This window comes from Buteo buteo, chromosome 21 (assembly GCF_964188355.1).
Source record: "Buteo buteo chromosome 21, bButBut1.hap1.1, whole genome shotgun sequence".
NCBI lineage: Eukaryota > Metazoa > Chordata > Aves > Accipitriformes > Accipitridae > Buteo > Buteo buteo.
In genome coordinates, this window is record NC_134191.1 from 4,738,143 (window position 1) to 4,764,727 (window position 26,585).

Sequence of the window (26,585 nt, forward strand, 5' to 3'; positions counted from 1 at the left end):
GCTGGGAATCCCATTCTCTCCAAAGAATCACATGCCTCTGAATGTAATCTGTGCACAAATCCCCTAGTTTACAAGCAGAGGATCCCCACATTGCAGATACACATTGATATCTGCAAAAAATCTTGAGAATGTTATGATTTTTTAAAAAATGGGAAATGCATTAAAAACTGTACCCATGGGTGGAAGTATTTGAGCTAATAAAACTGTATTTTAGATTGTAACCTTCTTTTATAGCTATTTTTTTCCATTGGCATTAGTTTTCTGTTCATTTGCTTCCTTAGTACTGTCTTCTGTGGTATCATGCCACCATGACCAAAGTGACAGACTTTTGTCTCTGCTGGATTAATCAATGTGTTCTTTGATCCATAACATATGCTCCTAGTAGACATTTAGCGTCAACGTATTCAAGATTTGTGGTCTGGCAGTTCAGTGCCTGATGTTAACCTAGCTGATAGACAGTTTAAAGTATTTAACTTTTTTCTTTTTTTTTTGAGCCAGTCTTTCATACATAATAGAGCTTGAACAAGGGAATAAAATATGTGATGTTAAATATTTGGGTTGATATCTTTGCTTGGAGATTAATCTTTTTTTCTGGGCAAGAAAGCACTGAGAGGCTGCCCAGACAAATATCAGACCTCCATAGGCACTGTGTGTACATTTTTATGCACATCTTAGGCACAGGGTTTGTGTATTCATGGTCAGGGAAGCCTATCCTCGCAAAAGAGGAGGACATGAGCTCCACACCACCACTTCTGAGGTCCTGGGGGCCTGTCCAGCACCTTGCTACACTGACACTGCTCCAGGGGCATGGCCGGGTGCTACGACCGATGGAAAAGCCCCAGGGGCAGTTAGTTAAGTTACCAAAAACTGGCCTGCTGTGACTTAGGCTTTAGAGGACTTTGTGGTGAGGACCTGAAGTCAGTCTGCTGGGACGGTCCTGGTGGATGCAGGAGAGCTGTGGTAGCCCACAGCATCAGGAGGAGCCGGGCTCCTTGGACAGCACTTCCCAGCGAGCACCCGCTCCTCGCCCTACCTCTTCCCAGGGACGGGGACCTACACGGGGCTGCGACAGCGGGTGCTTGATATGAAGTTTTATTTCCTCTAGGTGTGGTGTGAAATTGTTAAAAAGTTAGATGAAAGGAAACTGGTAAAGGGCAGGGTAAAGAACAAAAGGAGTAGGGTGGTAACCCAAGATATTTTTCCTTTAGTATATCAATTAAATGAAGGATATTAATTAATGAGATTCAAACTATTTAATTATTTTTTCATTGAGTGGTATAGCACATGATTTATGGCTCAGCAACTCCTTTACTGATAGTACTGCTATAAAGTGCTGCATAATATATTGCTTTCTACTATGTCATGCACAGATAGAAACGGCAAGTATAAAATGGGATTAACTGCCCTCAAAATAGTCTGGGCTTGAAATTACTTATACAAGGCCGATGTCAAAACTCCCTTTGACTTCAGAGAGTGCTGAACTACCTCTTCATCCCCATCTTCTACTGCACACAGGCACATCCCTGTCCATGGCAGACCTGTACTGAAGCCCAAAACAGTACGTGTAGTTTAATACAGACGAGAGAGGATCTTTTTGTTGTTGTTGTTGTTTGTTTTGTTTTTAAAGCATTGTCCTGCCATGAAGAATTAAACAGAAAATGAATAGAGAAACCAAATATCAGCTGCTCCCTTAGACTTCAAGGTTCAGGAAACTCTGCTTAGTGGGAGTGGGAAGAGACTGGCAGGCTGAAATGCAAGATAATAATTGTAAGAAGATTATAGAAGATTATTTTTCTTGCGGGCCCCAGATTTCTGCAAAAACAATCCTGAATTGCATCCTACAAGGCAAAATTAATTCACCCATTCCTCTAAACGACAGGGTTTTATTAACTGCATATTCATTTGGTGTGCACAAAATTAAAAATGGGCTCATATTACAAAAAGTTACATGCATCTTTCTTTCATTCGACAACATGGAGCTCAATGTGATTAACAATGTGGCAGCTCATAGCAAGAAGAAAAATAATTGTTTTTTCAATGTACAACCCCTATAATAATTCAGAAATCAATATGCATCCTCAGAGAATTTCCCCCAGCAGAGGTTTGTAGGAAGCAGGGTGGCCTGCCTTCATTTCCTTATGAATGTGAAGCTGTTGCAGCCCTGGCTAGCCTAGCTTTTTTTTTTTTAATGTTTAACTATAACCACTGGGACTGGAATCATAGCTCCTAGTGGCCTAGTATGAATATTAATAAGACACTGGGCCATGGAGTTCCTTGCTGATTTTGACAGTTTAAAGGATCAGTTAGTTAATTAGAAGATGACATGGCACATCGCATCCCTTGGCTCCATCCTGCCTTCTGTCTCCTCTTTTCATTTTGTTTTTTTGACATGTTAGATTACATCATTACTTGTAGTTCCACTTGTTAGCCACACCATGAAATGAGAATATTTTAAGCTGTAATTATTGTGATTTCTCTCCTCTGCTAAGAACATGAAACTCAAAGAAAGCATACAGAAACTTGAATTTCAAAGACTTAGGCATAAATGCTTGGTAGTTTATAACCTTCTAACTACAGCCAATAAACAGAAAAAGATTGTAAGTAGCGCAGAAAATTGTGTTGATCATCATACTGGCACAATCTAGTATTTTAAGTAGGCACCCCCATCGTCTGTGCTTTATTTGTGAGTTATTTAATGCTTTCATAGGTGCATTTCTCAGAAATCTAGTCTCTTCCCCCCCAGCCATGAACTGATTGTGCCTCTAGACATGCACACGCAATCCAGTACATTCATTGCATTGTACTATCCTAAAAAAAGTATGAGTTTTCTATCATCATCATAGTCAGAATAGGCAAAAATAATCTGAACAGAAAGCATGGAACTATGCAGCAGCCCTCTCATTAGGGGGAGCAACAAAGGATAACAAAGATGGACAGCCAATAATAAATTTCATTGAAACGTTAACTGATTTCTCAACTACACCCAATACCCCAAAATAGACAAGCCGCTACTCAAAACATAAAAATAAAAAAATTAACCTGAAAAGGTACAGTCGTACCATAAATCATAAAAACTTTCAGGTTTTGCATCCCAGTGCCATACTGCCATTAGCCATCAGGACAAAAATTCTGGACACGTAATAAGACTTTGGAAGAATCACAACCACTTACTTTGTATATTACTAGATAATCTCATTAATTAATATTTGTCTTCTACCTTACATTTCTGCAGAGAAATGCAGAGAAACACACGTGCGTCTTATTTTCTCAGTAGGTCTGCAAACAGAAGAGTCTGCAGGAAAATCAGAATGCAGTTTATGCATTGTGGAAAGCCTGCAGCTCTGGGGCTTCATGGGAAATAACAGGATTAGTGGGTAAATGTGCCTTCCAATAGGAATGATCATTTCTGGGTTATTATTGGTATTCATCACTGTGTCTGACTGCCTGTGTACTTCCACATTTCTTTTATCAAATGTTTATATTTGTGTATTCAGTTCAATAGTACTGAATCAATACTGGTTATCAGAATATGTTTTTTGACAGAAGAAACTGCAGAGGAAGTATAACTATATAATAACTCTATGCAGTTACCCAATACTGTAATCTATGTAGGTAATTTATTTTTTTTCTTTAAGGTAAACATGTAACATCCCATTGATTCACAGGGCTTCACAGAAATACAGTGCTAATAACAGGTGGAAATCGCTTCCATTGCTATTAAAGATAAAGCTAGGTAATGTTACTGTAGAAAGAACAAAGTTGGGAGTTGTATGCCCTCCAACAGCGGACTTTACTCATTGAACTAGAATTGCTGGTTCAGGATGAACCAAGTTAGGCATGCAAAGTGTCCGCCTTGTATCAGAGAAGGGATTAACACCTTAGAGCATCTTCTATGAAATCAACGTTATTGCAACAGTATTGATTTCATAATGAAACAAGAAATGAACCAGCATCACTCCAAGTTCATAGGCTGGTGAGATTATATTGTAAAGAGGATAAATGGAAACCAAATACAACGCTATATTGTTGGTGTATTTCATACACTAAACAATAGAAAACTGTGCACTAGAGCACTCTAGGACCTTAGCCATCTTCTGTATTCTTCCACAGTTTCAAGATTATGTCTTGGTTGGCACTGGGAAAGCACAGGTGAAGTTTGCAGCACGGGCACAGCCTGTCTTTAGGATCGCAAACTAGTCAGAGCCCCCATTTGCCTCCGTTAGTCTTTTCTTTTACCCCATAAGTCTAACCTATTTTGACTGTACCTTTGCTGAAGCAGAGATGACTGTGGCTTCACATACCCAGCAGAGTCCTGCGGTCACTGCTGGCCCCTCTGTGTGCCCACAGTGCAATTAATCACACACACCAATTCTGGAGCTAATGTCACTCTCCTTCAGTAAAAATGCATCTTTCCCAACTTCAAAGACAGAAATGAACACTTACATTTCCTTTGTTCCCAGAAGACTTACATCCCGTTTCATTCAAGGTCTGCTCATCTTCTGGGTCTTTTCTGCATAGGAGCTCTAGCCGAGAATTAGCAATCAGATTCCTCATTGTCCACCTTAACCTAGAAACGAACACGAAGGCAAACATATAAGCAACTTTTTTCATTTTGACTGCCATTTACCATTAATACTTAATATTCCCACATATTGTTTTCATCAGATGGTTAATATAAAACCTAATGAACCATAGATGGCATTCCTGTTTTGCTCTGTTTCAAATTAAGTGTGGAGCAGTAAAAACTGAGAAATGAAAGTTAATATCTTTTCAGATAGACATGGCTTAAAATTCATAATATGAACACAGTAGCTAAAATACAAAAGTAAGTGAAGACTGCGATCCTTAGCAGGTCTTGGCAGTTTCTGGCCATATATTATTAAGCATTATTCAGCTGTCCCTAAGGGGAGTTCATCCGGAGACATTAAGGTCAAAGAGTAGAAGCATTTGGACACAGTCAAATGGATTTTACACCTTTGTATCTTTCTGACATTACTGTTTTGCTTCAGCAAACTGCCTAATATCAGATATATCCTACTGGGTACCTTTCTAAATCACTTCAATTTTCTTTGTCCCTGGGCTACAGTTATATGATCAGGATCCAAAGCTATCACAGACTATGATATACTATTTTACTTGCTCGTTTGTATTAGAATGAACTTTATTAGCTTTTGGGCACGTGCCTATCAGTTTTAAAGATTAAGTATTATGTCAATAGTTTTTATGCAGCATTCAAGTACGCTGAATCATTTTGCTTCCTCTGAGATTATTAAAAGTGTATTATCACTTTTACAGCAAACATTTTTATTTTAAAATGAACCATCACTCATAGCAGTCTGTGCTTACCAATGCTATCCCTCTAAAGTGATATTTCACAACAAAATCAAAATGGGGATAGATGCTCTGTAAGTAATTTTAGATTTGAGAATACGTGAACCTTACAAACACAAGTGTATAACTAACATTTGACTCCACACTCCTATGCTTTCATTATCCACTTTCTTCCTTTAAATATTCTTAATTTTCTATTTTATATTCTTGTAACTGCTAACAATAACCACAGTACTTCTAGCATGTAAAAACTGATGATTTGTGCAAGCGTAAATTTGTCATTCTTCTTAAATAGAAACTATCTTGTTAAATAACCCGTAAAAAATTAGAGATGAGCTTGACTGTTCCAGTATCAAAACCAGGAAATCAAAGATGCTTTTTTGCGAGGAAGCTGAGGTTTCAGCTAACACAGAAGAAGCTTTTAGAGCACAAATCCAGCCTATAATCAGATTTTCTCATTTCCTTACCAGTGTTCCGTACTTTTGGTTTTGTGGTTCGTAGTGGCTGACTACATTGTGTCACAAATGGGAAAATGGAAGGGGATAGTGTGTCGGGGGTTTGAGCTGAAGAACAACTATTTTAAGTGTGATCTGCCTCCAGGTCCCTCACTTGGGCACTGTGAGGCTCGAAGTATCGCAGCTGGCAGATGGTGATTTCGGAGCTGGTTTATGATTAGTTGAAAGAGCACTCCCTTTTTGATTAGTTCATTCTCTGTCCTCAGTAGCTAAAAGGCTCTTTCACCCACTTCCATCACGGTGTCACCACTGTAAATCCAGCGTGTACATCCTCTAGTTCAGGGATCACCTTCTGTCTTAATCTTTGACCAAGACCTCTTGGCACTGCTGTAATAGACACCCAAAGAGGCAGCCCACAGTAGGAGGAGTTTCGTAGTCCATAGGTCAGCTCTTAGCAACCTAATTCTCCCCCATCAGAAGGTCTCAGTGGCATATTAAACAGTTATTTACCCTATTCTGACCTCATCATTTCTGCTTCATGAAAGACTGAATTAACACAATAGCGTTCTCGTATCTACTGACCTTGCAGTGCTTACAGCGATGTTACTCTAATGTTCCTGTAATATTACTGTCTTTCTCAAGTGGCATAAATTAAAGAGATAGTAGACTCCTTAAAGAGTTTAGAGGACAGAACGCTTCCTTCAGTGGTTGAACAATAAGTATCATTTCATTTAAGTTACTTCTGAGAATTGGAACTCTTTCAGAGATGCAAAGTGGAGCAAATAAGGATCTCAAGACTTCAACATTAACTGATGGGAAGAAAGCCAAAGTTTTACATTTGCTTTCACATCCTCTCTTGTGGCATGCTTTAGTTTAAATATTTTGGCTCCAGTCTTGAGGCTTCCAATGCATAGGCAGATTGCTATGCCCACATGTAAAAAAAAAAACACCACAGAATTGAGATAATATTGCTGTTTTATTTAGAGTATGCATTTAATTGTTGTACCTACACAATGCCATAGAAAATCCTGGTTTGCTTTCACGTATTCAAGAATGGCCTTTTTAGGAGGGTATTTTTAAAGTAGATCCACTCTAATTAAATGTATTATTAAGAATCCAACACTTCACAGCTATCAGTGGATTGTAGTATTGAAAATTTGCAAATAAACACAGGGAAACAGAACTCAGTCTGAACACATCCTCAACAACGAGGCACTCAGGCTTTAATAGAGGTAACCCAATGGCTATAATTAAAAAGCACCCTAACACACTTTGAAAAATTCCAGATACTTACTTTAAAGTACAGTTGTGTAGCACAGTTTTCTTTCACACCACTCTAATCATAATCTGTACAGTTTCCTGACTTCTGTTTATATAACACACAAATGCAAGCATTATTTATAGTCACAGCTGTTCTCTTCCCTAGCCTTTGTTTCTCACAAGTCTTAAATATTTGTAAAAACAAGAAAAGTAATTAAAAGTATTGATACATTAAGCAAACATTTCCCTAATCACACTGCTTAAATAGGAATCATTTGTTTAAACAGAACTTGCTAAGTATATGTACAAAAATATAATGTTACATAGTTACTACATACTAGGAAAGCCAACTTGCATTTAAAGAAACAAAATAAACAATGCCAAAGTGTTACTAATATCGCAGTCAGCCACTCAAACATTAGGAACTCCCAGAACGGAGCGCAACGGCTTGGTGTTTGCCCAGATCTGTGAAGTAGCTATGTGCCATCTGCTCCTCGCACAAAGGACATGAGTTTATTCTTGCTGGTGGGAACTGCTGTCTAAGAGCCAACACTTGGCAGCATAAGTCCTTACCCTTGAAAAGCTGGCAGAGAGTGCTTTTTAGCCTTTGAGTCCCCTAATAATGTGGCCTTCCAGGGTGCAAGTCCCTCATGAGTGCTTTATTTCCCTCTTTATTCTGATTCACCATCCCGTGCAGACAGGCAGGACACCTCAAGCGCATCTGTCTCCTGTGGATTCCCCTTACCTGCCAACACCTGACAGACTTAATCATAAAATAAATCAAACATTTAAATAGCAAAATTTTGTACTTACAAGCTGAGAGACTGTAGGTTGCAACTAAGACAAATACAAAAAGCAAAACCAGCCTGTGGTCTGTGGCAGGATTCCTTCCTTGCCGTCACCCACTGTCTGTCCAGGACATCCAGCTTCCCGGAGACAGGAGCAGCACCCCGTCCTTCACGGTGGCCCACGCAGTCTGGCTGCTTACCACCTTCTGCTCCTGGAGAATTAGCTTTTGGACACACAAGCAAATGTCTGATAGACGGAGCCAGGTATCGTGGTAAAAGGGATTTTGCAGACTTGGTCACATGCAATCAGTCAGGGAGCAAGTAATCTAGATAAATGCTAATGAAAGCTCTTGCTGGCACTTTGCGTATTCAAAGGCTATTTACTATTGTTCCTAGTCAGCTGGCTCGCTAACTTCCCATTCAGTCTGGACTGCTCAGATTCAGCTGGGACCACTATAATATTCACATTACACGTGATATAAGCCATCCACTATGCGTACATTTTGTTAAGCTCATTATCGGTGGCACACTGGTGAGACCACACATGACACATTGTTAACGCGGATGACAGATCCCATAACGAGCTGTCTTATCTGGACAAACCAAAGGAAGCCGGTTTACCTCCACCGCGAACGGCACGCATTGACGAGGGCTCCTGTAACGCACTGGGCTCGCCTGTGTATGTATGTTACAAAGCAAGTGTAATGACACAATTAACATCCACCCCATCCCAGACAGCTCAGGTGGCTCTTTCTGGCTGTCTGGGTCCAGCGGTGAGGAGCACTGAGAAGATCTCTTTGTTCTTGATATCAGTCCTCAAACCTCACAAAGAGCAATTAGGAAACGGAACTGGCCTTGTCAGACCTTCTGGCATCACCCACCGAACTCGTTTATCGTGGAAGAAGTCTCATAAGAATTAAACTGAAAACTTGTAGCAACTTTGTACTGAGAACGTGCAAACTGCAACAGCTTAAAAGCTGACCAAATTTAGCAGATTTCACAGGGACAACACAAACCATCCCTGTGCCACACTTCAAATTCTTGTTTCAAAATATGTTGATACTAAAACCTTCTCAAAGAAAACATATCCAGAATTTCTTAACATAGGCAAACAATGTATTTTTTTCTGTAATCTTACTCTCAGAAATGACTGAAACACTTTGGCTCAAGCATACCATTAAAAGCAAAAATTGGCTTTGGACAATGCCCAGAACACAAGTTTACAGCCCAAATGTTTAAAGTTTGGCAAAGCACATACAAACTAGTCTATATTAACCTGAGGCAGTGCTACCATTTCTGCCTATGAGATGAATAGAGAAATATGAATTAGATTTCAATAACGGAACACATCGTTGAGATGAGCGCCGGCCTGACTGTCAGGCTAGCTTATTTACCAGAGCAACAGTGCAACAAAGCCAACTGCACCGTTAAGCCACAGTTTGCTGCTGAGCAACGTGCTTAGGCTTTGTTAGCTGAAGAATTTGAAACATCACATTTATGGAATCCCTCCACTCTTACATCAAAACAACAGTCTTCTGCTGGACTTACTCTCCTGGCCTGATTTACAGATTATCTTTTTGAATCAGATAGAATATCATCTCATGTAGTCTATCACGTTACTATAGGAAAATAACAAATAGATGCATTTCCATTGAAACTGGAAATGAAATATCCCACATGTTTCTGTTTTATTTCTAATCTGATACAGCTGCGTACTATTTCTAAAAAAATTCCTGACTGAACTCAGCCACCTGAACTGAACAATAATATTTAAATAGCAACTAGTATTTAAGAAGATACTTAATTGCATTAAAAAACGCAATATCATAGGCAACATTTTTGAAAGTTTTACCTTAAGTTGCTTGATCAAATCACATAGTCAAAACTTATCTAACCAAAGCCATAAATTTTTTTACAATTTCAGTAGGGTCTTTTTTTTACTTAATTCAGTTATCATCATCATCTTTTCTGCTTTTAGGGAACACTAGTTCCCTCATGCAAGAACTTTCCAGTCATTCAAGATCCACAGCCACTGGCTGTCAACCAACTTTGGAAAAGCCCATAGCATGTGGTTGGCATATCTAACCAGGGATAGCCTGGATCATTCTTCAGCTTAGAGGGCCAGCAGTAAGATCCAGGCTACCTCTATCTTGCTCTAACCTTGGAAGTTCTACCACCATCGCAGCGGTAATCTCGTCAGGGAAACATCACAGTCACAGCACAGGGACGGAGTGCCTACCTGCTTTCAGATGTTTGGCACGGATTTGAAGAGGTCCCCTTTCTTTCTTTTCCTGTAGGTAGGTAGGTTTTGCTACCAAAACACAGTCTCCAAGTTAAGGGACGCCTTGTCACAGTCTCTGTTTACTAAAGTTTTAGTACTAAACATATGGACAGCATGAACTGCATTTCAGTAGCAGATCATTTTAATGCAAATTGTGAGTCGGTACAATTGCAGCAGTAGCTAGGTATCCTATAAGAGACCTATAGCAAGATACCTATGTACAGAGTTTGGACATAAAAGCTGCAGATGATCCTTGCACAACATTTCCATTGTCATCCACAGAAACTCACTAAGCAAATAGTCAGAAACTAGTTAGATAACCACAGCGCAAAATCCAGGCTGTCCGCCACGCAACGCCTGTATCGGAATTAGGCCCTTGGTCTCATTCCTACCTATTCTATCGTCTTCTCTTCTTTATAGCAGAATGAATTGAAATAAGGATTATAAAAATGCACACCTTCCAAATGCTTAAACAATTGGAAAAAGTATAGTCAATCCAAACTCGTAACATGAGGTAGTGTTTCCTACAGACTGGAAAACATCCATAAAACCTATGACTTATGAGTACTTTTCTAGTTCCTTGGGAAGTTCACTGGTGTTTTAGCCTTTACATCTATGGCACAGGTTCAATGTGGATCCAGGCACTCAGATACTGAATAGTCATAAATGCCATACTTATTTTATTGTATATCTTTTTATATCTGGTAAAGCTTATATTTTTAATATAACAATACATGAACCTGTCATTTACACTCTTAAAATACAATGAGAGTCAGTAGCATAGATGGCCATTTTTTTCACTTGGTATAAATATTAATCTAAAGCTAATCTATAAATATTAATCCAAGGCACTCTTTCCCCGCCCTCCCCCCCAAATCCACATACATTCACATACATCTCCTTTGCTTTGTAGCCAAGTCCTAAGGCTGCATGTAGGCTTTCAGGGACAGAGATGGGCTTTCTCTGTTAGGTTTATTAAATGCCTAGTTCAGTCATCTCCTGCTATAAAACCGAGGCTCTCAGATGCCACCAAGTACGAGAGAAAAATAAACGCTACTAAGCATATTCAACTTTGCCACGGCCACTGCTGAGTTTTGTACAATTATATTCATTTCATTGTGACTTACATTTAAACTGTACTTCTAGCCTGCTTAAATATGTTAAAAATTATCCTGAGGGACCATAGTAAAATGTAGTCATGTTTATTTGTAATTGCTACAAAATGGTTTACAAAATTGTTAGTGTCTTTTATTATGCCTGCTACTGAAGCACTTGCCTGTTAATTAGAGAAATTTCAGCTGTCATAGCTGGCAATTATAGCTTCTGTATCACTGTCTGTTATGAATAGTCAATGAGAGCTGATTAATATGCATGAGTAGCAGTATATAGCGTGTGCATTGGAGCACAGTGCCGCAGCCGGAGCGGAGCAGCAGAGGGAGTGCTGTGTACTGCCAGGGAAGGAGGGAGAGCACGAAAGAAAAGAGCGCCGTTCCTCTGCAGCACCCTGTGCAATACCACTGTGAACTGTTTCGGTCCAGCCGACCCACCTAGGGCTTTCAAGGATATCTGCATGCATGCTTGCTAACAGAGATTTCTGTGGCTGCTCTGGTGAATAAGGGAGGTTATTCCTGCCACTTATTTAAACATGGGATGCAGTTTGTGCACTCTACAGAAGCAAGAAGAACAGTACAAGTTACTGTATGAAGTTTGTCAGGTAAAGAATTAGATTTCATTTCTAAAAGCAAATGTTCTCTTTTAGGCTTGTGACCACTGTTAATGACAGGGAAAATGGAATACCAAAACCTGCTTATACTAGTGGAAATGACAGGGGGTTTGCCTTATTTGATATGTCTATGATTATATTTTTACAATGTACCTTCCCATTCACACTTGCAAAACATCAAATATTTGAATGTATGCTATTATACATCAAACCTTTTACAACTTTACATCACAAAATCAGACACTGTTGTTAATTTCTCCAGTATGTATTAGGTAAAATCTCTTGACAAGGGTCATGGCTTGGTCACACGCTCTTTGAACAAGTTAGGAAAGACATGCCAGAAAGGCTTTGTATCTGTTTACGAGTACATACAGACACTTCTTTCTGTGCAATGCATTCATTCGGTGCTCAGTGTGGTCTTTAAGTGCCTGTTCCTGTCAATGTAAGTTTATGTCTAGTAGTTGTAGTTTTTGCACCTCTGCGTGTAGAAATACCAGCTACCAGAATAGTTAGATTTGACAGCAGATTAAAACTACTGCTCTGCAGAGCTTCATACATCAAATTACTCCTATTAAGCATCTGATAAGTTTTCTAAAAAATGTGATAAGACATTAACCTCTATTACAAAAACGTAATTTCCTGTTACTGCTTTTCCTTCTGTCAGTCTCTGAAATGTCTTACTCTGTCACATCTGAAGTACAATTTGGACCAAAACAGCGTGATGGAACCTTGCAAAGCGATGGCCAGGTGTTCAGGGACATACTCCTACAAATCTCTTTTGAAATAATCATATAGGCAGATAGCTTATGGTTAACCTCTGGAAACGTGAAGGGGGTTGTCAGTACAAACATTCCAGATAAACACAAACTACCCACATCCTTCAAACTGTACTTTATCACCTTGCCGTTCCTAAGGTGGTTTAGAATAAGTGGCAATTATCCCCAGTCACAGGAGCATTGGGCCGGTGGACATTTCCCAGCGCTGCCGTGTTGTGCGCTCGCCGGCAGAGGGAATTGCTCAGCGGTGCACAGGAGTGAAAGAAATCCTGTGGTCCTCACTGCGTTACCACCTGCATCTGATCCCAGACACTGATGTCACCGACAACAAAGCGAATAAAATATGTCGTTTCTATGTTATGCTAGTAGGGAACTGATTAAATTTTAAACACAGAGTTTGATCTAATAATTCTTGCTCACTCACCCAAAGGACGCTGACGCTTTGTGGAAGAAAAAAAACTTGTGAGAGCAAATAGGAAGACAGGTTTACTGTCATTTCTATTTATACTAACTCACTTCCACTTGCTAAGCTGCTATGCATGTGATGGTGGGAAGAATTTTAGAGGAGGGTAATCAGATTTCTCGGACATTATTCTGCACCGAGAACTAGTTTCAAATGCTGCCTGCAACAGCAGACCTGGTGCCAGGTATTGTTTGTGTGAATCCTCTGTTCAGATCAAGCAGTGGCTGTGGTAGTAGTTACTTATCCCCCAAGGCTGCCAAGTTTTCTGGCAGTCTGGGTTTGAGGACTATCAGTGAAGCGCAACAACCAGAACAAACCGAGACAGCAACAATTTAGGAATATTTTGATTGTTTAGGAAGCTTGCACAATTTTTGTAGTGAAATAAAGGTGGCAGAGAGCCTTTGCAAGTTACTGATGTCTCCTAACAGATGCAGGACAACATTCTTTAAATACGCGTCCTTAAAATCAGTCACAGGAACAGCCTCACTGATATCTGAGATGACTGAACTATCCGGTGCTGGCTGCAGGTGCAGATCCCTAGCAGTACTTTGGATTTAGAAATCAACCTGCAAAATGCTGCAACCTTGTTTCAGCAATGTGTGGAGCACAGTGCACAGCACTGGTGATTAACTTTAAGCAGGGAGGTCCTCTGGGAAACATGGTTGGAATACCCTCAGCTACCACAGAAGTGAGAGGTGCGTGTAATCCTATAAAACTGGGATTTCTAACATAGTAAAACCTGAATTATTTAAGACTATAATCCCTGATTATTCCAGAATATAAATTATTGTGCAGAATTATTTTAACAAGGTACTACTTTGATTTCTCCGTTTCACAAGATAGGAGGGAGGGAATTCTATAGCTTATGGAGTATGTCCCAATAATTAAATATCACTATAACTATAAAAACGCATCCTCATGTAACCTACACATAAGAGCAATCACTTAAAATTTAACAGTGAGGGAGATGAAGAATCATCGTCATTTAAAATAACAGGATATAAAAGACAAAAGTTTCAAAGTATGCTAGCAGTAACAAATACCTCTTACAGTGGTTCTATTTTGTATCATCCATGTAACCCTAATACCATGTGGTAAGATGACGTTACCATTTCTGAGAAAACTAAAAGAAGCTTTTTTTAGAGTCCGAGTTAGACAAAATTTGTGTAACTTGGTTTTAGGAAATATTGAATATTGTTACAAATAAATCCCTTTAGCCTTATTTTTTAAAAGTTCATGACTCTGAGATGTAGGAATTCAGAAAACACTTGCAAGAATTAATAATAATACATAAGTGCACTTTCTCTATTAGGCCAAAAGCTTTAGTGTGGCTGGGAAATTAATGCTTCAATAAATTACAATTCCAGAAGGTCCAGTACGTCTGGCTCCGTAAGTCCTCATAACAGAGAGCACAAAGAGGATCAAATATACCAGGGCTCAGGCTTTATCCCTTCCTCATCCATAGATAATTCAAAGAGATCCTCTTCATTAAGGGCTTTGGCACATTGCCTACGATTTCTTTTTGGGCCGCTGTGAGCTTAATGATGCAGAACAACGGTCTTCCCTCTTGTTGAACACATACCTTATTGTACCTTTAATCACATAATAAAAACCAAATTAAGACACCTCGTCATTAAAGTCTATTGTAGCTGTGCATATCAATGCTTTGTATTACAAATACAAAGGGGACTATGGCAGCTTGAAATCTTGATGCAGAACACTGTCACTGACGATAAGCGTCCTTGTGGCAGCAATGTGATGCATACAGTATCTCAGATGTATCTTGAGGTTTGCTTCCCAGTTGCATACAGCATATGAAATGAAGTAATTATATGCTATTAGATTTCGGTCTTCTAATGGAAATTTTCTTTAGAAGACTTTAAAGGGTCTGAAAATGGAGGGAGAATAGGGAAGAAAGAAAACCAGAAAATGGGGGGGGGGGGCGTTAGACCAGTTTTCCAGTTTGCATTTCCCAATGTTATCAGCTCCTATACAAACAATAACAGAAATAGGGGCTTTTCCCTTTGTAGGAAAATTCCTGGGGGACCAAAAAGTAATCTCCATTGAAGGAAACTTACAGAAGAATGAGTCACCTGAGATAGAGCTTTTGAGTTTGTAAAATAAAATAAAAAAAGATTAAGACCTCAATTTAAGAAACTTTCTCAGTACCTATTTCACACTAAGCACATGTTTACATGCAGTTTGGGAGGTAAGCACACATAGTGAAATAATTTCCTAAATGGCCACTTAATATTTCCAAGGATAAGAACATAGAATTTTAAATCACAGGTGACTCTAAACTGCACAGGCAATGCTCAAAGCTGTTTCCTGTGATTCAAGATGACGGAGTTCATCCAGTTCTCATAGTGGGAAGATATCATAAAAACGACCCATTAAAACTGGCACTACAAGCTGAGAAACCATGCGATAAGTGAGCATGGAGACTAACCCCTTCCTCCAGGCTGCCCGTCCAGAACAAGGATAGAAACGCTGGCAGGAAACAAGCTCACATTGCCACTGCCCTTGCTTCAGATGATCCGAGGTCAGAAGATTTCTGCCTCTGTGATTGTTGAGCTGGCACCTTTCACAAATACTAAAGTTCATATATAAATAAACAGTTGATGTAATGACCTTTTAGTGCCTTACTAACTTGAAAGCCCCGTTCACGTGCTTTTGGCCTGGCACATCTCTGAGACAAGTAAAAATGACAGTGTTAGTGAAAACAATAGTGGGCAAGCTGGATTTGTCTTCTAAACTAGACTAAGATACAATGCAGCCAAGGTTATAAAAGCATCAAGGCCAGCATACAAATTGCTGTGCTAATGAGAAGACAGTAGTGATGAGGAACTAACCGACACCGTACTTCATTGGCAACTTCCAGCAGCATCACTTGCGAGGAGACTATTCCTTCAGCAGAACTCACACACAAACCAGTTGCACTGGGCTGATCACTGATACAGCTCCCTTTGCCATTAGAATTCCATTCACTTGTTTAGACTTGCAAAAATTAGACTAAAGTAATCAGTCATTAAGAAAGCCTGATTCAAGGAAACAGTCTAACTAGACTTAAACCTACTGAGCAATGATGTTATCCTAAATGAGGGCCAAAATGAAGCTTGCCAAAATAAACATTCAGCTCAAAAAAAAAAAAATCTAATCAAAACTGTAAGATTTAGGAAACAAAAATAATTGCCTCTGTACATATGCTTTTCACACCCTCAAATTTAATTGGGCAGCCAGAGAATTAGTTGGTCTACATTTCAGTAGTTTTCCATGTTAAGACTAAACTGGTTGTGCCAATTATAGTGAACTGGTCTACTTGAAATACACTGTATGGCTTCAAATACTCCATGTACAGTCTGTGCTGCAGCTGAAATTAAGAATAGCATTGAAGTTTTATTCTGTCACTTCACTACCATTAAACTTGACCTCAATAACAGTTGTGAACCTATCACACTTACTTCAAAGTAGGCATGTGTTTGCTTAAACAAGATGTTAATTCCAAGGGCTTTGTTCTAGACAGGGTTTTCTACTGCTGAATTAGTTCAGCTGTAGAAAAACTCTGCTTGACAGACTGGAGACTCGTAATCTTCAGAAAACTGCCCTTTAATGATTGTGGCGCCTGTCTGTGGCTCAGAAGTCCCTTTTCTTAATTAGACATTTACCAGAAACTGGCAATTGAAATTTTCCTCTTCACTTGACGATGAATAATGCAATCCCTCTGTTAGGATTTCTCTGGAAGATACTCTTTATTGCATGTTAGAGGAATATTTTGGTCATTAAAGGAACATAACCAAGACATGATATGAAATAAACAAAATGCCTAATGTTCACCTGTGATATAAATGGGTAATTTGACCTACTGTGCACATGAAATATCTTACTGCTTCGTAATCTTCCTAAAATCTACGGTGCCTTCCTTCTTTACATTGAGCAGATAAAATGCTTAACCATAGCATAGATTTATTTGGAATTTTTTTAAGTGATAAATGATTGAAAAGATGAGTTTTGTAATGCTTTACACTTATACATCTGTTTAATGCTATGAAGCAGGTGGCAAGAAGTCACAAGGGAGAAGGCACTAGGGACAATCACTCTGTGCTTTACTGTCACATGTCAGACACGGGCTGGGAAAAAGGAAACATATGGAGTAATGAAAAAGTGCAGATTTAATAAATGCGTTTTGCTGTGTTCATTAATAACGAAACAAAAGGTCAGGCTTCATTTTCACTAGGACAGGGCAACTCTATGTTTATATGTACACTGGGATCATTCCTTTCAGAGACTCAGTGGGTAAACGTAAGCAGATCCAGCTAGCCCTCCTGAACTCACTAGCGAGTTAGGGATTTGACAGGAGAGTGGCAGACTTAATAATATAAAATGCACATAAACTTTAAACAAGACTACAATATTCACTACTTTAAACAGTGACTGTTGAAGGAAACCTTCCTATTAACACAGCAGATCTTTAGGCAAAAAGCCAGAGGCCACCATCTAAAAGAAAAATGGTAAACATCATGGCAGTATTTTCTCAGTTGTGTCAATACGGTGATAATTCTGGACATGGACATGTTGTAGGTGATTGGACACGCTGTCCACTGGCACACGAACTGGGCACTTCTTCATTTCATTTCTAATTGCTGAAACTTCTTCTGGCTTTACACCGAGATACCACCTTAGCTGCGTTACGTAGCACTCCATTTCTCAAACACTACCACCAGACTCCTTGGGAACACTTGAGAAATAAGTGTTCTGCATTACAGAAAAAGTAATTGTACAATCAGACTAAAACCATATTTGGTTTACGCATTTTCATGGATCGTGCGCATTTACACTGAGTAAATTAGCTCCTACAGCATCATTTTAGAGAAGGTGATCATTCCTATGTTGAAAGATCACAGCTGGTAAGAAAGCCTTTTTAAATTTGGTGCAACAGAAGCTCTTGTATCTGACCTAACAGCATCTGCGTAACTTCCATCAGTTTTAGACAAAAAAGGAGAATGAAGGTGTTTTTATCAGTAGCACACTAGCAGAATTCTAGGCCATGGTCAAGCAGCATGGACTGGAAGGGTAGAGTAAGGTGGTGGTGGTGGGACTCCTACCTACATGACACTGTCTGAGGTTAGTTTTCTTCAGCCGAAAACACTGCTCTACTTCTGGAAGCAGATGGCCCAAGAAGAGAAAGCCTACTCTGCAGATAGCAGGTAGCTCCTGAAGCAGCAGGCCCTCTTATTAACGAATCCACTTGGATCTGTCACTGCTGCTGGGTTCCCAGGTAGCAGCACTGGGTGTTTTTTGCATCTTTTCTTAGCATCAGCTTCAATAAGCCTTTTCAGCACAGGTAACTTCACAGCTATCCACAGTTGCTCTTTCCCTGTCTTACATCACTGAGACCTTTGTGGAAGAAGTGAGAGAGCGGGAGGATGGGCTCAAAAACAACAAACGATGAGCAACAGTGAAGAAATGGGAATGTTGTGAATTAGAATGGTCTTAGCGACAGTGTCTTGGAGATCAGCGTTCAGGTTTCAGTTGTGGTGTGCTCTCACATGACCCTGGGTAGATCACTAACTTGTTTTGTGTTTGATCTCATCTGTAGAATACTCCTTTTGTCTTTTTGCTTGGAGCAGGCTCTCCAGAGGAGGCACTGTCTTTTGTTCTCTGTTTGCATAGTCCGATATACTGCTAAAATAATGTTAGTATTATTTGAAGGCCTGGTCTATACACCAACTTGTACTACTCTGATTTTAATGTAAGTATGGTGTTAAATATTGCCAGACTGTCAGCTCTTTGAGCTGTAGGTGCTGGAAGGGCATAGAAGGGGAAAGCTCCTTCCAAATATGTCTTACTTTTACACCATTCTCAAAGCACCCCCTGCATGCCACTGCTGGAGAAAGGTGACTGGTCTACAGGGACTTTTGGCCTGATTCAGTACAAGAATTTTGCTTAAATCCGTGTAACATTACACCCTCAACTAAACAGATTAATATCTTTATGCTATTTACTATCATGGTGTATTATTTTAAACATAAATATAGAAATACATAGCTTTTTAAAAAGTTCTCATTCATAAAAAAGCTGTGATTTGCTGTACTAGACGAATACATAGGTTTTTGCCTCTTGAGAAAAGGACATTTGAGAAGGGCAAGAGCATTTCGATGTAACATCTCAGCAGAAGCAGCCCAAGGTGCCACACTGGAGGCATAGTGCTATACATGGGCAAATATAAAGAATGAGAGAAACCGGGTAATTGCACTTGCTGAATTCTGGTCATTAGTAATTCATTATTATTTATGGCTGTCATTTATACTTCACTCAGAAATATAATTGATTGGCTCCCTCTGGGTCATGCTACTGAAATGGCAGAAAGCGTCATTAAAAAGGGAGGGCCTGTAAACTTCTTTCTGTGTTTTATGTGGACCAGGGTTATTAAGCCATGAACAGATACACAAGAGATCACTTTTTTTTAATGCTGACAAAATATGAAAAAGTATTTCTGCCCTGATATAGTCATTTAACACGATGAATGCATATTTAAGAAAAGAGGGCTCCAAGTAAACTTTGCTTACAGAGAAAGTACAAGAGTCTCGGAAGCCCCAGCATTAGTCTAAATCTGTTTTCATTGAAGCAAACGATAGAATTCCCTGTGGTTTTATTTCGACTCATGATACATGGGAGCGGAGCCTGAGAATCCAACCAAAAGCAGGCACATTTTAGTATGCTATATACAGCACTAGCGCTGCCTTGTTAATACGTAAATGTGCTAATTACTAGCAGAATAAAAATTCCTTTATATCAAGGGTCTTTCTCCCAAGATTTTCCATTTGGAAGTTAATGGTTTAGAGAACAAATGTATTCTGTACTCTTAAGTAAAGAATTTTTCTTTGGTCTTAACTATTTTGTCATGGATGGCTCACAAGGCAGAAGGGAAATGCACACACATGGAAACAGTCTATTACTAAACAATATAATTCTGTTTTTTTGAAGAAGAGAGAGACTGTCCATATGAGGGAAATAAAAGAGGGATTAGATGGAGCTGCAAGAAGAATTAACCTATATTTTGAACCTTCTTTCTCCAATTCCTGAGGAAAAGGGGGTTTAGAAAATAGGCTTTTTGCTGCTCTAGTTTCTATAAAAATCTTTAAAGTTCTGCTGCTTTTTCTTAATATGCAGACTTCGTAAGAACTTGCTAAAGAAGTGAATTGGACCATAAAGAGCGTTTTAAATGGAGCACAGACGTCTGTAGTCTAACAGAACTAGCATTTTTATAGTGCACTTCCCAAGGATTTGCATGAATTTCTACAAAGAAAAGCTGCTTACTCATTCTTAAGCAAAAAAGTTTTTTCTCTGTGACATTTGTGAAGCACAGAAGAACCAACAAGCCGTACAATGCATGGAAACGTTTACCATTCATAACATTAAACCCATATAAATCAGTCTAACTTGATGGATGGAAAAATAATTTTCTTTTACTGAAACCTTTTTAGTTTCTGTTGTATACCACCAACATCCAGCAAACAACGTTTCACACTATTTAAGCAAAAATAAAGTACAAAATAATTATAACTACACACGGTAAACTCTTACGTGCAGGGATTTTCTGGCTTTCTCAACCTTTCAGTTAACTACTTCCACCAATGTCCAGTTACTTCATCTATACTACTGCAAATGATGTTTGCACATGCTTGAATGCAAAACTCCTCACCTACATTCATTGAGTGTCCTGCCTCATTCTCTTCTGCAAACCTCTTTCTAGCACAGCCCTGTCCTATTGCCCTTGCATCACCTCTCCAGGTCTGCAGGGCTCCCAGGGGCTTGTGTGCATGCCTCCCTTGTGACTGCAAGTGGGAAACTGGGAATCAGTTCGAGGAACGTCTTTCTTGTGTAAATAACCCAGGTGTGTAAATTCTGCTATCGCAGGAGAAGAGAAAGAACAGATACTGGGGTTTCCATAAGCATTGTATCAGAAGGAAAAGATAATAAGAATGGGTGGTAACCAGGAGGAAATTTTGTCTATGTAAACAAGTGGCACATTTTGATATACCTGAAAGCCCCCAGTTTATGTCTGCCATCAACAAAGTGGCAATTAATTAGTCTCCTCTACCCACCCAGAAAAATAAAACATGTAAATCGTTTACCTTGCTAAATAATTAAACAGCAGCTACTGATAAAGTGACATTTATGTAAAAGCACAACCGTGTGCTATCTTATCAAAGTACCTTCCTCATACCTCAAACAAAAATAAGACTGTCTCTTCTAGTAACAGGGTACAATTCTGTCATCTCAGTCATGGCTGCAAACTCCCATTGACTTGCACAGGAGGTCCAGCCGTGTCCTCGCAGCGTGAAGGCTGGAGGGCTCCCAGCCTCTGGACCTTGTGCCAATTTTGACCTCAGGAAGATTTGGCCTGAAATTAGCATCTAAACAGTGGCAGTTGGCTCTGGAATTGCTGGAGGATACCAAACCTCTCAGTACAATAATTGTTGAAGTAAAAGCATGTGTGTATGGTATAAACCAACATGAGAAAATCTGTCCTCACAAAAGGTATTTCACTGTGACATATATCCAGAATTAATAGAGAAAGAAGGAGATTTCAGCAGGAGGGATGCCAAATGCCTCGCACAGCTCTGACAGAGAGAAAAGCTGTTATATATCCAACACCTTACACACAGCACTGTAAAATTACATGGAAAGCCATGTCTTAGCTAGGTAGTGCAGATTCTTCACAAGCCAAAATGACAGGTTTTTTCCCTGTTTTTCTTCCTTCTTTCCTTGTTGATTCACCCATCACTGATTTGTTCTTTCTCCTCCTCTACTGGCCACGTGTACTGTAGCATCCTATATTCAGTAATACATATGCATCCAACATTAGATGATGCAGGTTCATAATATGTTGCATCTGGCAAGCTACTTAATAAGTAGCTACCAACACGAGAGAGATTTGAAAACAGACTCAGGAATGCACTTGGGTCTTACCAACACTACACCCAGCAAGATCCTACTGGACTTTTTACTCATTTATCTCCAAGGCAGCACTCAAACTTTTCCAGCCTTTTTCACAACTCTTAGAAGTTTGATCTTAAAGTATAGTCACATTGTATTTGTTGCTTTTACATCTCCTAACTGTCATGGGCTGTGTTCTTCAGCAGTTTCACCTGATGTTTAGAGTTCAACAGTGCAGTTCATCTGCTGCTTCTGGTTTTTGGCCAGATACAGCATATTGCCTTTTTTTTTAATTTATTAATTCCTGTTTATTTTTCTCAACATTTACTTCTTGGAAATAGGAATTAGTGAAAGCCCCATGATTGAAATGAGAGTTTAAGACATCATTTCCTTTTATTTATTTGGTGGGACCCTCCATTTGGATTTGTGTCATGGCCTCCCCTATTATACCTTGTTGCATCATCTCTCTTTTTCTCAATTATGAATATGTATCACATTTTACCTTAATTGACTGTGACAGCATTTTCCTTTCCATTATCAGAGTTTGGCCATGCCAATTGAATGCCAATGGCATGCTCTGCTTCCTAACATCTTGCTTTGCTATTGGACTCACCTCTGTTTCAGTCAGAGCCTGAACTAAGGCATCGCAAAGGCAAAACTCCCAGTGATTTTAGTGAGCATCAAATCAAGCTGAAGTGACTATTTTATTTTCATTCCAAGTATTCAAAGAAAACTTCTAGGAGACACTGACCTCCCAGACAGGATTATGCCATGTTTATCTATAGATTTCTTGCTGCCTTTACAACGTAGATTTTAGGTAGTGTGCTCTCTGCAGCCTACTTTTGTGCAAAAGTCTTTAACATACAGTATATACTTTAAATTACTATACTATAAATTAAAATACTATCAATACTATTCTATTTCATAATCATTACATAATTTCTATTAAAAAAAAATCAGGCATCCCTTCCTTATTTACTGTATGGTCTTAATTCAGAGTATTTATCTCTGTGTCTGTTGCAGTAGCTAAGCCTGCTATCTGGCTCCACCACAAATTTCATCAAGGTCCATTCAGTTCAGTTTAACTACATACACTTCAGTTAAACTACAGCTTTCTTCATATTCAATATATTTCCAATGCAAAGAAGGTCCAAAAGCTAAGCATTTCAACGTTTCAGACAAGTTAATTTATCCATCTTTTGTGCCATGAAAGATCCCATTGTCTTTGTCACATGGCATGTAAGGTTCTTAAGAAATTATGCATATTTGTAGGTTTTGGCAGTCTTCTGAAGCATTCATATGCATGGATTTCTTTTTTTTCTTGTGTTATTTCAGATGTAACTATTTATAAGGAAGAATTTTGCTGAGCATAATTCAGCAGCATTAGGAATAAAGTCTATGATTATAGAGCCATTTCTTTTAACAAAGTGAAACTGTACAGATATATTTATTGGCTTTTAAACACTAGGAATAATTGTTTGTCAGTTGTGACAAATTTTCCAGATAGAAACTAAACACCTTAATATCATCTATTTGCCAAAGTTTCAGAAGGACTCAAAATCAGGCACAAGTACCAATTCTACATGGACACCAGAAATCGGGCCATTGAGATCGTCCCAGTATATTTTTCTTCTCCATCAGTTTTGTGCTACTAAAAATAAAATACCAATACCTGCTACTTTTTCTAGACAAAAAAGCAGTTTAGCTCTGTTACACATAAGCAGACTTAAGAATTACTAGTTTTCATTATCCAAACATTTTAGCATTCCCATCCTCATGTCCCTTCAATGGAAAATTATATTATTGATGTGCTGGGATAGGAAATACTAAAAAAACCATAACAACAACAATACAGTGAGTTATGCTTTCATTTTACTATAATCATTGCCATCTTATCAAACCTGTGATATAAAACTGTATATACATCAAATATAAATCCCCTTTTAGAGTTATTTATTTACCATGCTCTGCAGAGTCCTAGTATTCTGAAATGCCCAAGCGGAGATTGTTGAAGACAAATACTCAGTGACATGCTCAATTCTGACTTGGAGCCAGCACTACAAGATGAAAGGTTCTAGCAGAGCAGCCCTGATGCCATTACTTACAGCACTTTTAACCCCCCTGGCCCCAGGTTTTCTCCAGCCCCTCCACTGGGGCTATCCTTGTAGCCAGTGAAGCAGGACAGGATGAGCACATGCTGCTCAATAGTCTCATTCACTGGCCAGTATCTACAGTTAAGCCACTGATGAATGGGCGTTTGGGAAAACCCCCATGTAATAGTTCTGCTGCCAGAGAGGGAACTCGGCAGCGGCTGTAGGCACACCTACAAAATGCTGAGTCTCAACCAAAAAGCCAAATGCCAGAAAGTCACAAACCTTTTCTACGCAAGGTCCCCTTTGCAGGAGGAGAGGTTTTAGATTAAAATTTAGCTGCCTCTTCTCCCTAATTCTAAGATCTGGTGTCACGTCCTTCTGCCTGGCTATGCAGCGCTTTTTCACTGCATTATCAGCCTGTAGAAAATGTAGTCAGGATACTACTTGGAAATAATCCCTGTGGTAACAACTTATGATACAGTCCAACTACCACCTGTTCTCTGCATGACATCAACTTGACTTTGAAGTTGTGATTATTTATAAAACAATTACATATGAAAGCACAAAGAGGATGCCAGTCCACAGATTTGCAGAAATAAAGTGTCCTAAGGAACCTAAACTAAAATGCAGGCCTGTACTAAACTGTCTGCAATCCAAGTTCATTACAATATTGGGGAATAAACTGGAAAGCTATCCTTTGCATGATTTTACCAGTCTTTAGCATAAAGATGTAGAAAGCAGCTCACATAAAAAGTTTCCTGCTCAAAAGTTATTCTGAGCACATTTCTGAAAAACACTACAATTGCTGCTATTTAGATTCTTTTCTTTTGACTGCTTGTTGGATTTAGTTGTACCAAAAAAAAAAAAAAAGAAATTAGGATGCACACAGTAAAATGTGCAACATTTAATTTGCAGCAAATAATAAAACTCGAACCATAATCAGCATTTCCTTTTTCCAGAGAAAACATTACACTGAACTTAATTTTACAGCTGTACAAATTGTTTTAAAGTAATCTGCTCAATTGGGCGAGTTAATGATATTTAATTTGACCAGGCCAAACTTTACATGCTATGCATTACTGTGAGCAATTGTGTTCAATACAAGTGTTTGTGTAATGTAAATGTAATGCTAACACCTTCCATTCTCAGCTGGCTTAACAAAAAAATACTGGTGTCATCAGCTCTCTAAGATAAACCAAAGATGACAGCATAAAGAGTGTTATGTGCACAAAGTAATTCAGCAGGAATTTAGCCTTTTCAATCTATTCTGCACTTGAGTTAACCCTCTTTATTATCACCCAGCTTTTTGCTGTGGGCAATGCATTAAGTGTGGGCTAAATTCAGTTACTGCGCTGAGTAATGTTACTCCTTCAGTTGCCCCACTTACTTTAATGGGACTAAACATGGCATAGCACAGTGTGAACTAAGTGCGATCTGATACAAATAAAGATAGCAGAGTCTAGACTTATATTTTAGACTTTTCAATCATATTCAAGAAGCTAACGTGGCAGTCACCACATTAGTGTACACTTCAGACATGTACAAAAATGATTAAATGACAAAGTAGCAGTCACCACTAATACCTGAGGCTGGACACTATTGCATCTATGTCCAATTAAGGCAATTCATTATTTTTATGCCTTGGAAAAAATAGGCTACTCTACCATGCACTTCCATGCAGAAGGCAACAGTTTCCACTGTGCAACTCACACCTCTGCTTACATATACAGTAATGCAATTTATCAAGTGAATAGCTAACTAGAAAGAGTACAATATAAGACATCCTTCATAAACAAAATATATCAACGAAGTATGCTCCTTGACAAGAAGGACTCAGATAGGGGCCCTCACTGTCAGTGCTAGTAGCATCTTCAGATCTCAAATTGCAGTTTAGCTCTACATGTCAGCCAACAACTTGCCCCAGTCCAAAGAACATGGTAACAATTATACAATACCATGATGCTTTAGGATTGTAATTTCACTATAGAGCTTTCAGAAACAAATTGCTCTGGGCAGCTTCTCTTCAACAGTTTCTTTTCAACTGTATTAAAATGCCAACAGTTTGCAGGTTAAAAGAGGATAAAAACTTAGTGGAGTTCCCAGTTGTTCCCACTATTTCTGTAATACAGTTTTTTGAATATGAGCCCATAGAGCTTTTGGATTTGCAGATGTCTCAACAAACAGGCCAAATGTCAAAAGAAATCTCCATGTTAGGCTGGAAACAGCAGGAAGTGGGCACACATTCAGTCTTTTCACCACAGTTCCCTTTTTTTCAGTTCTTTCCAAACTGCTCATTGTGTTCAGCTCCCTTAAAATTACAAACCTTACAAACCGTACAGTCAGAGACACAAGGAAACATTAAAATTTCTCACGAACCAAAACTCGAAATGAGAACTATGGTTTTGCAGCTTTATAAAAATTCTGACAAATATGACCTCATCTCTTCCACAGCCCCTGGGTAGACTTAGATACTTA

General features: G+C 39.0%; 1 protein-coding gene across 3 annotated transcripts in view; it reads left to right on the forward strand.

Annotated features, from left to right (window-relative positions):
- The window catches only part of PDZRN3 (PDZ domain containing ring finger 3), a 148,734-nt gene that overhangs the window by 102,514 nt on the left and 19,635 nt on the right, over positions 1 to 26,585 (forward strand). Inside the window, exon 1 of one of the 3 annotated variants that reach the window (XM_075053570.1) lies at positions 11,518 to 11,829. The exons of the other annotated variants lie outside the window; for them this stretch is intronic. Within the exon in view, the coding sequence (XP_074909671.1) occupies positions 11,761 to 11,829 (69 nt within the window). The 5' untranslated portion in view covers positions 11,518 to 11,760. Of the gene's footprint in view, positions 1 to 11,517; positions 11,830 to 26,585 lie in introns of those variants that run through there. 3 annotated transcript variants of the gene reach the window in all.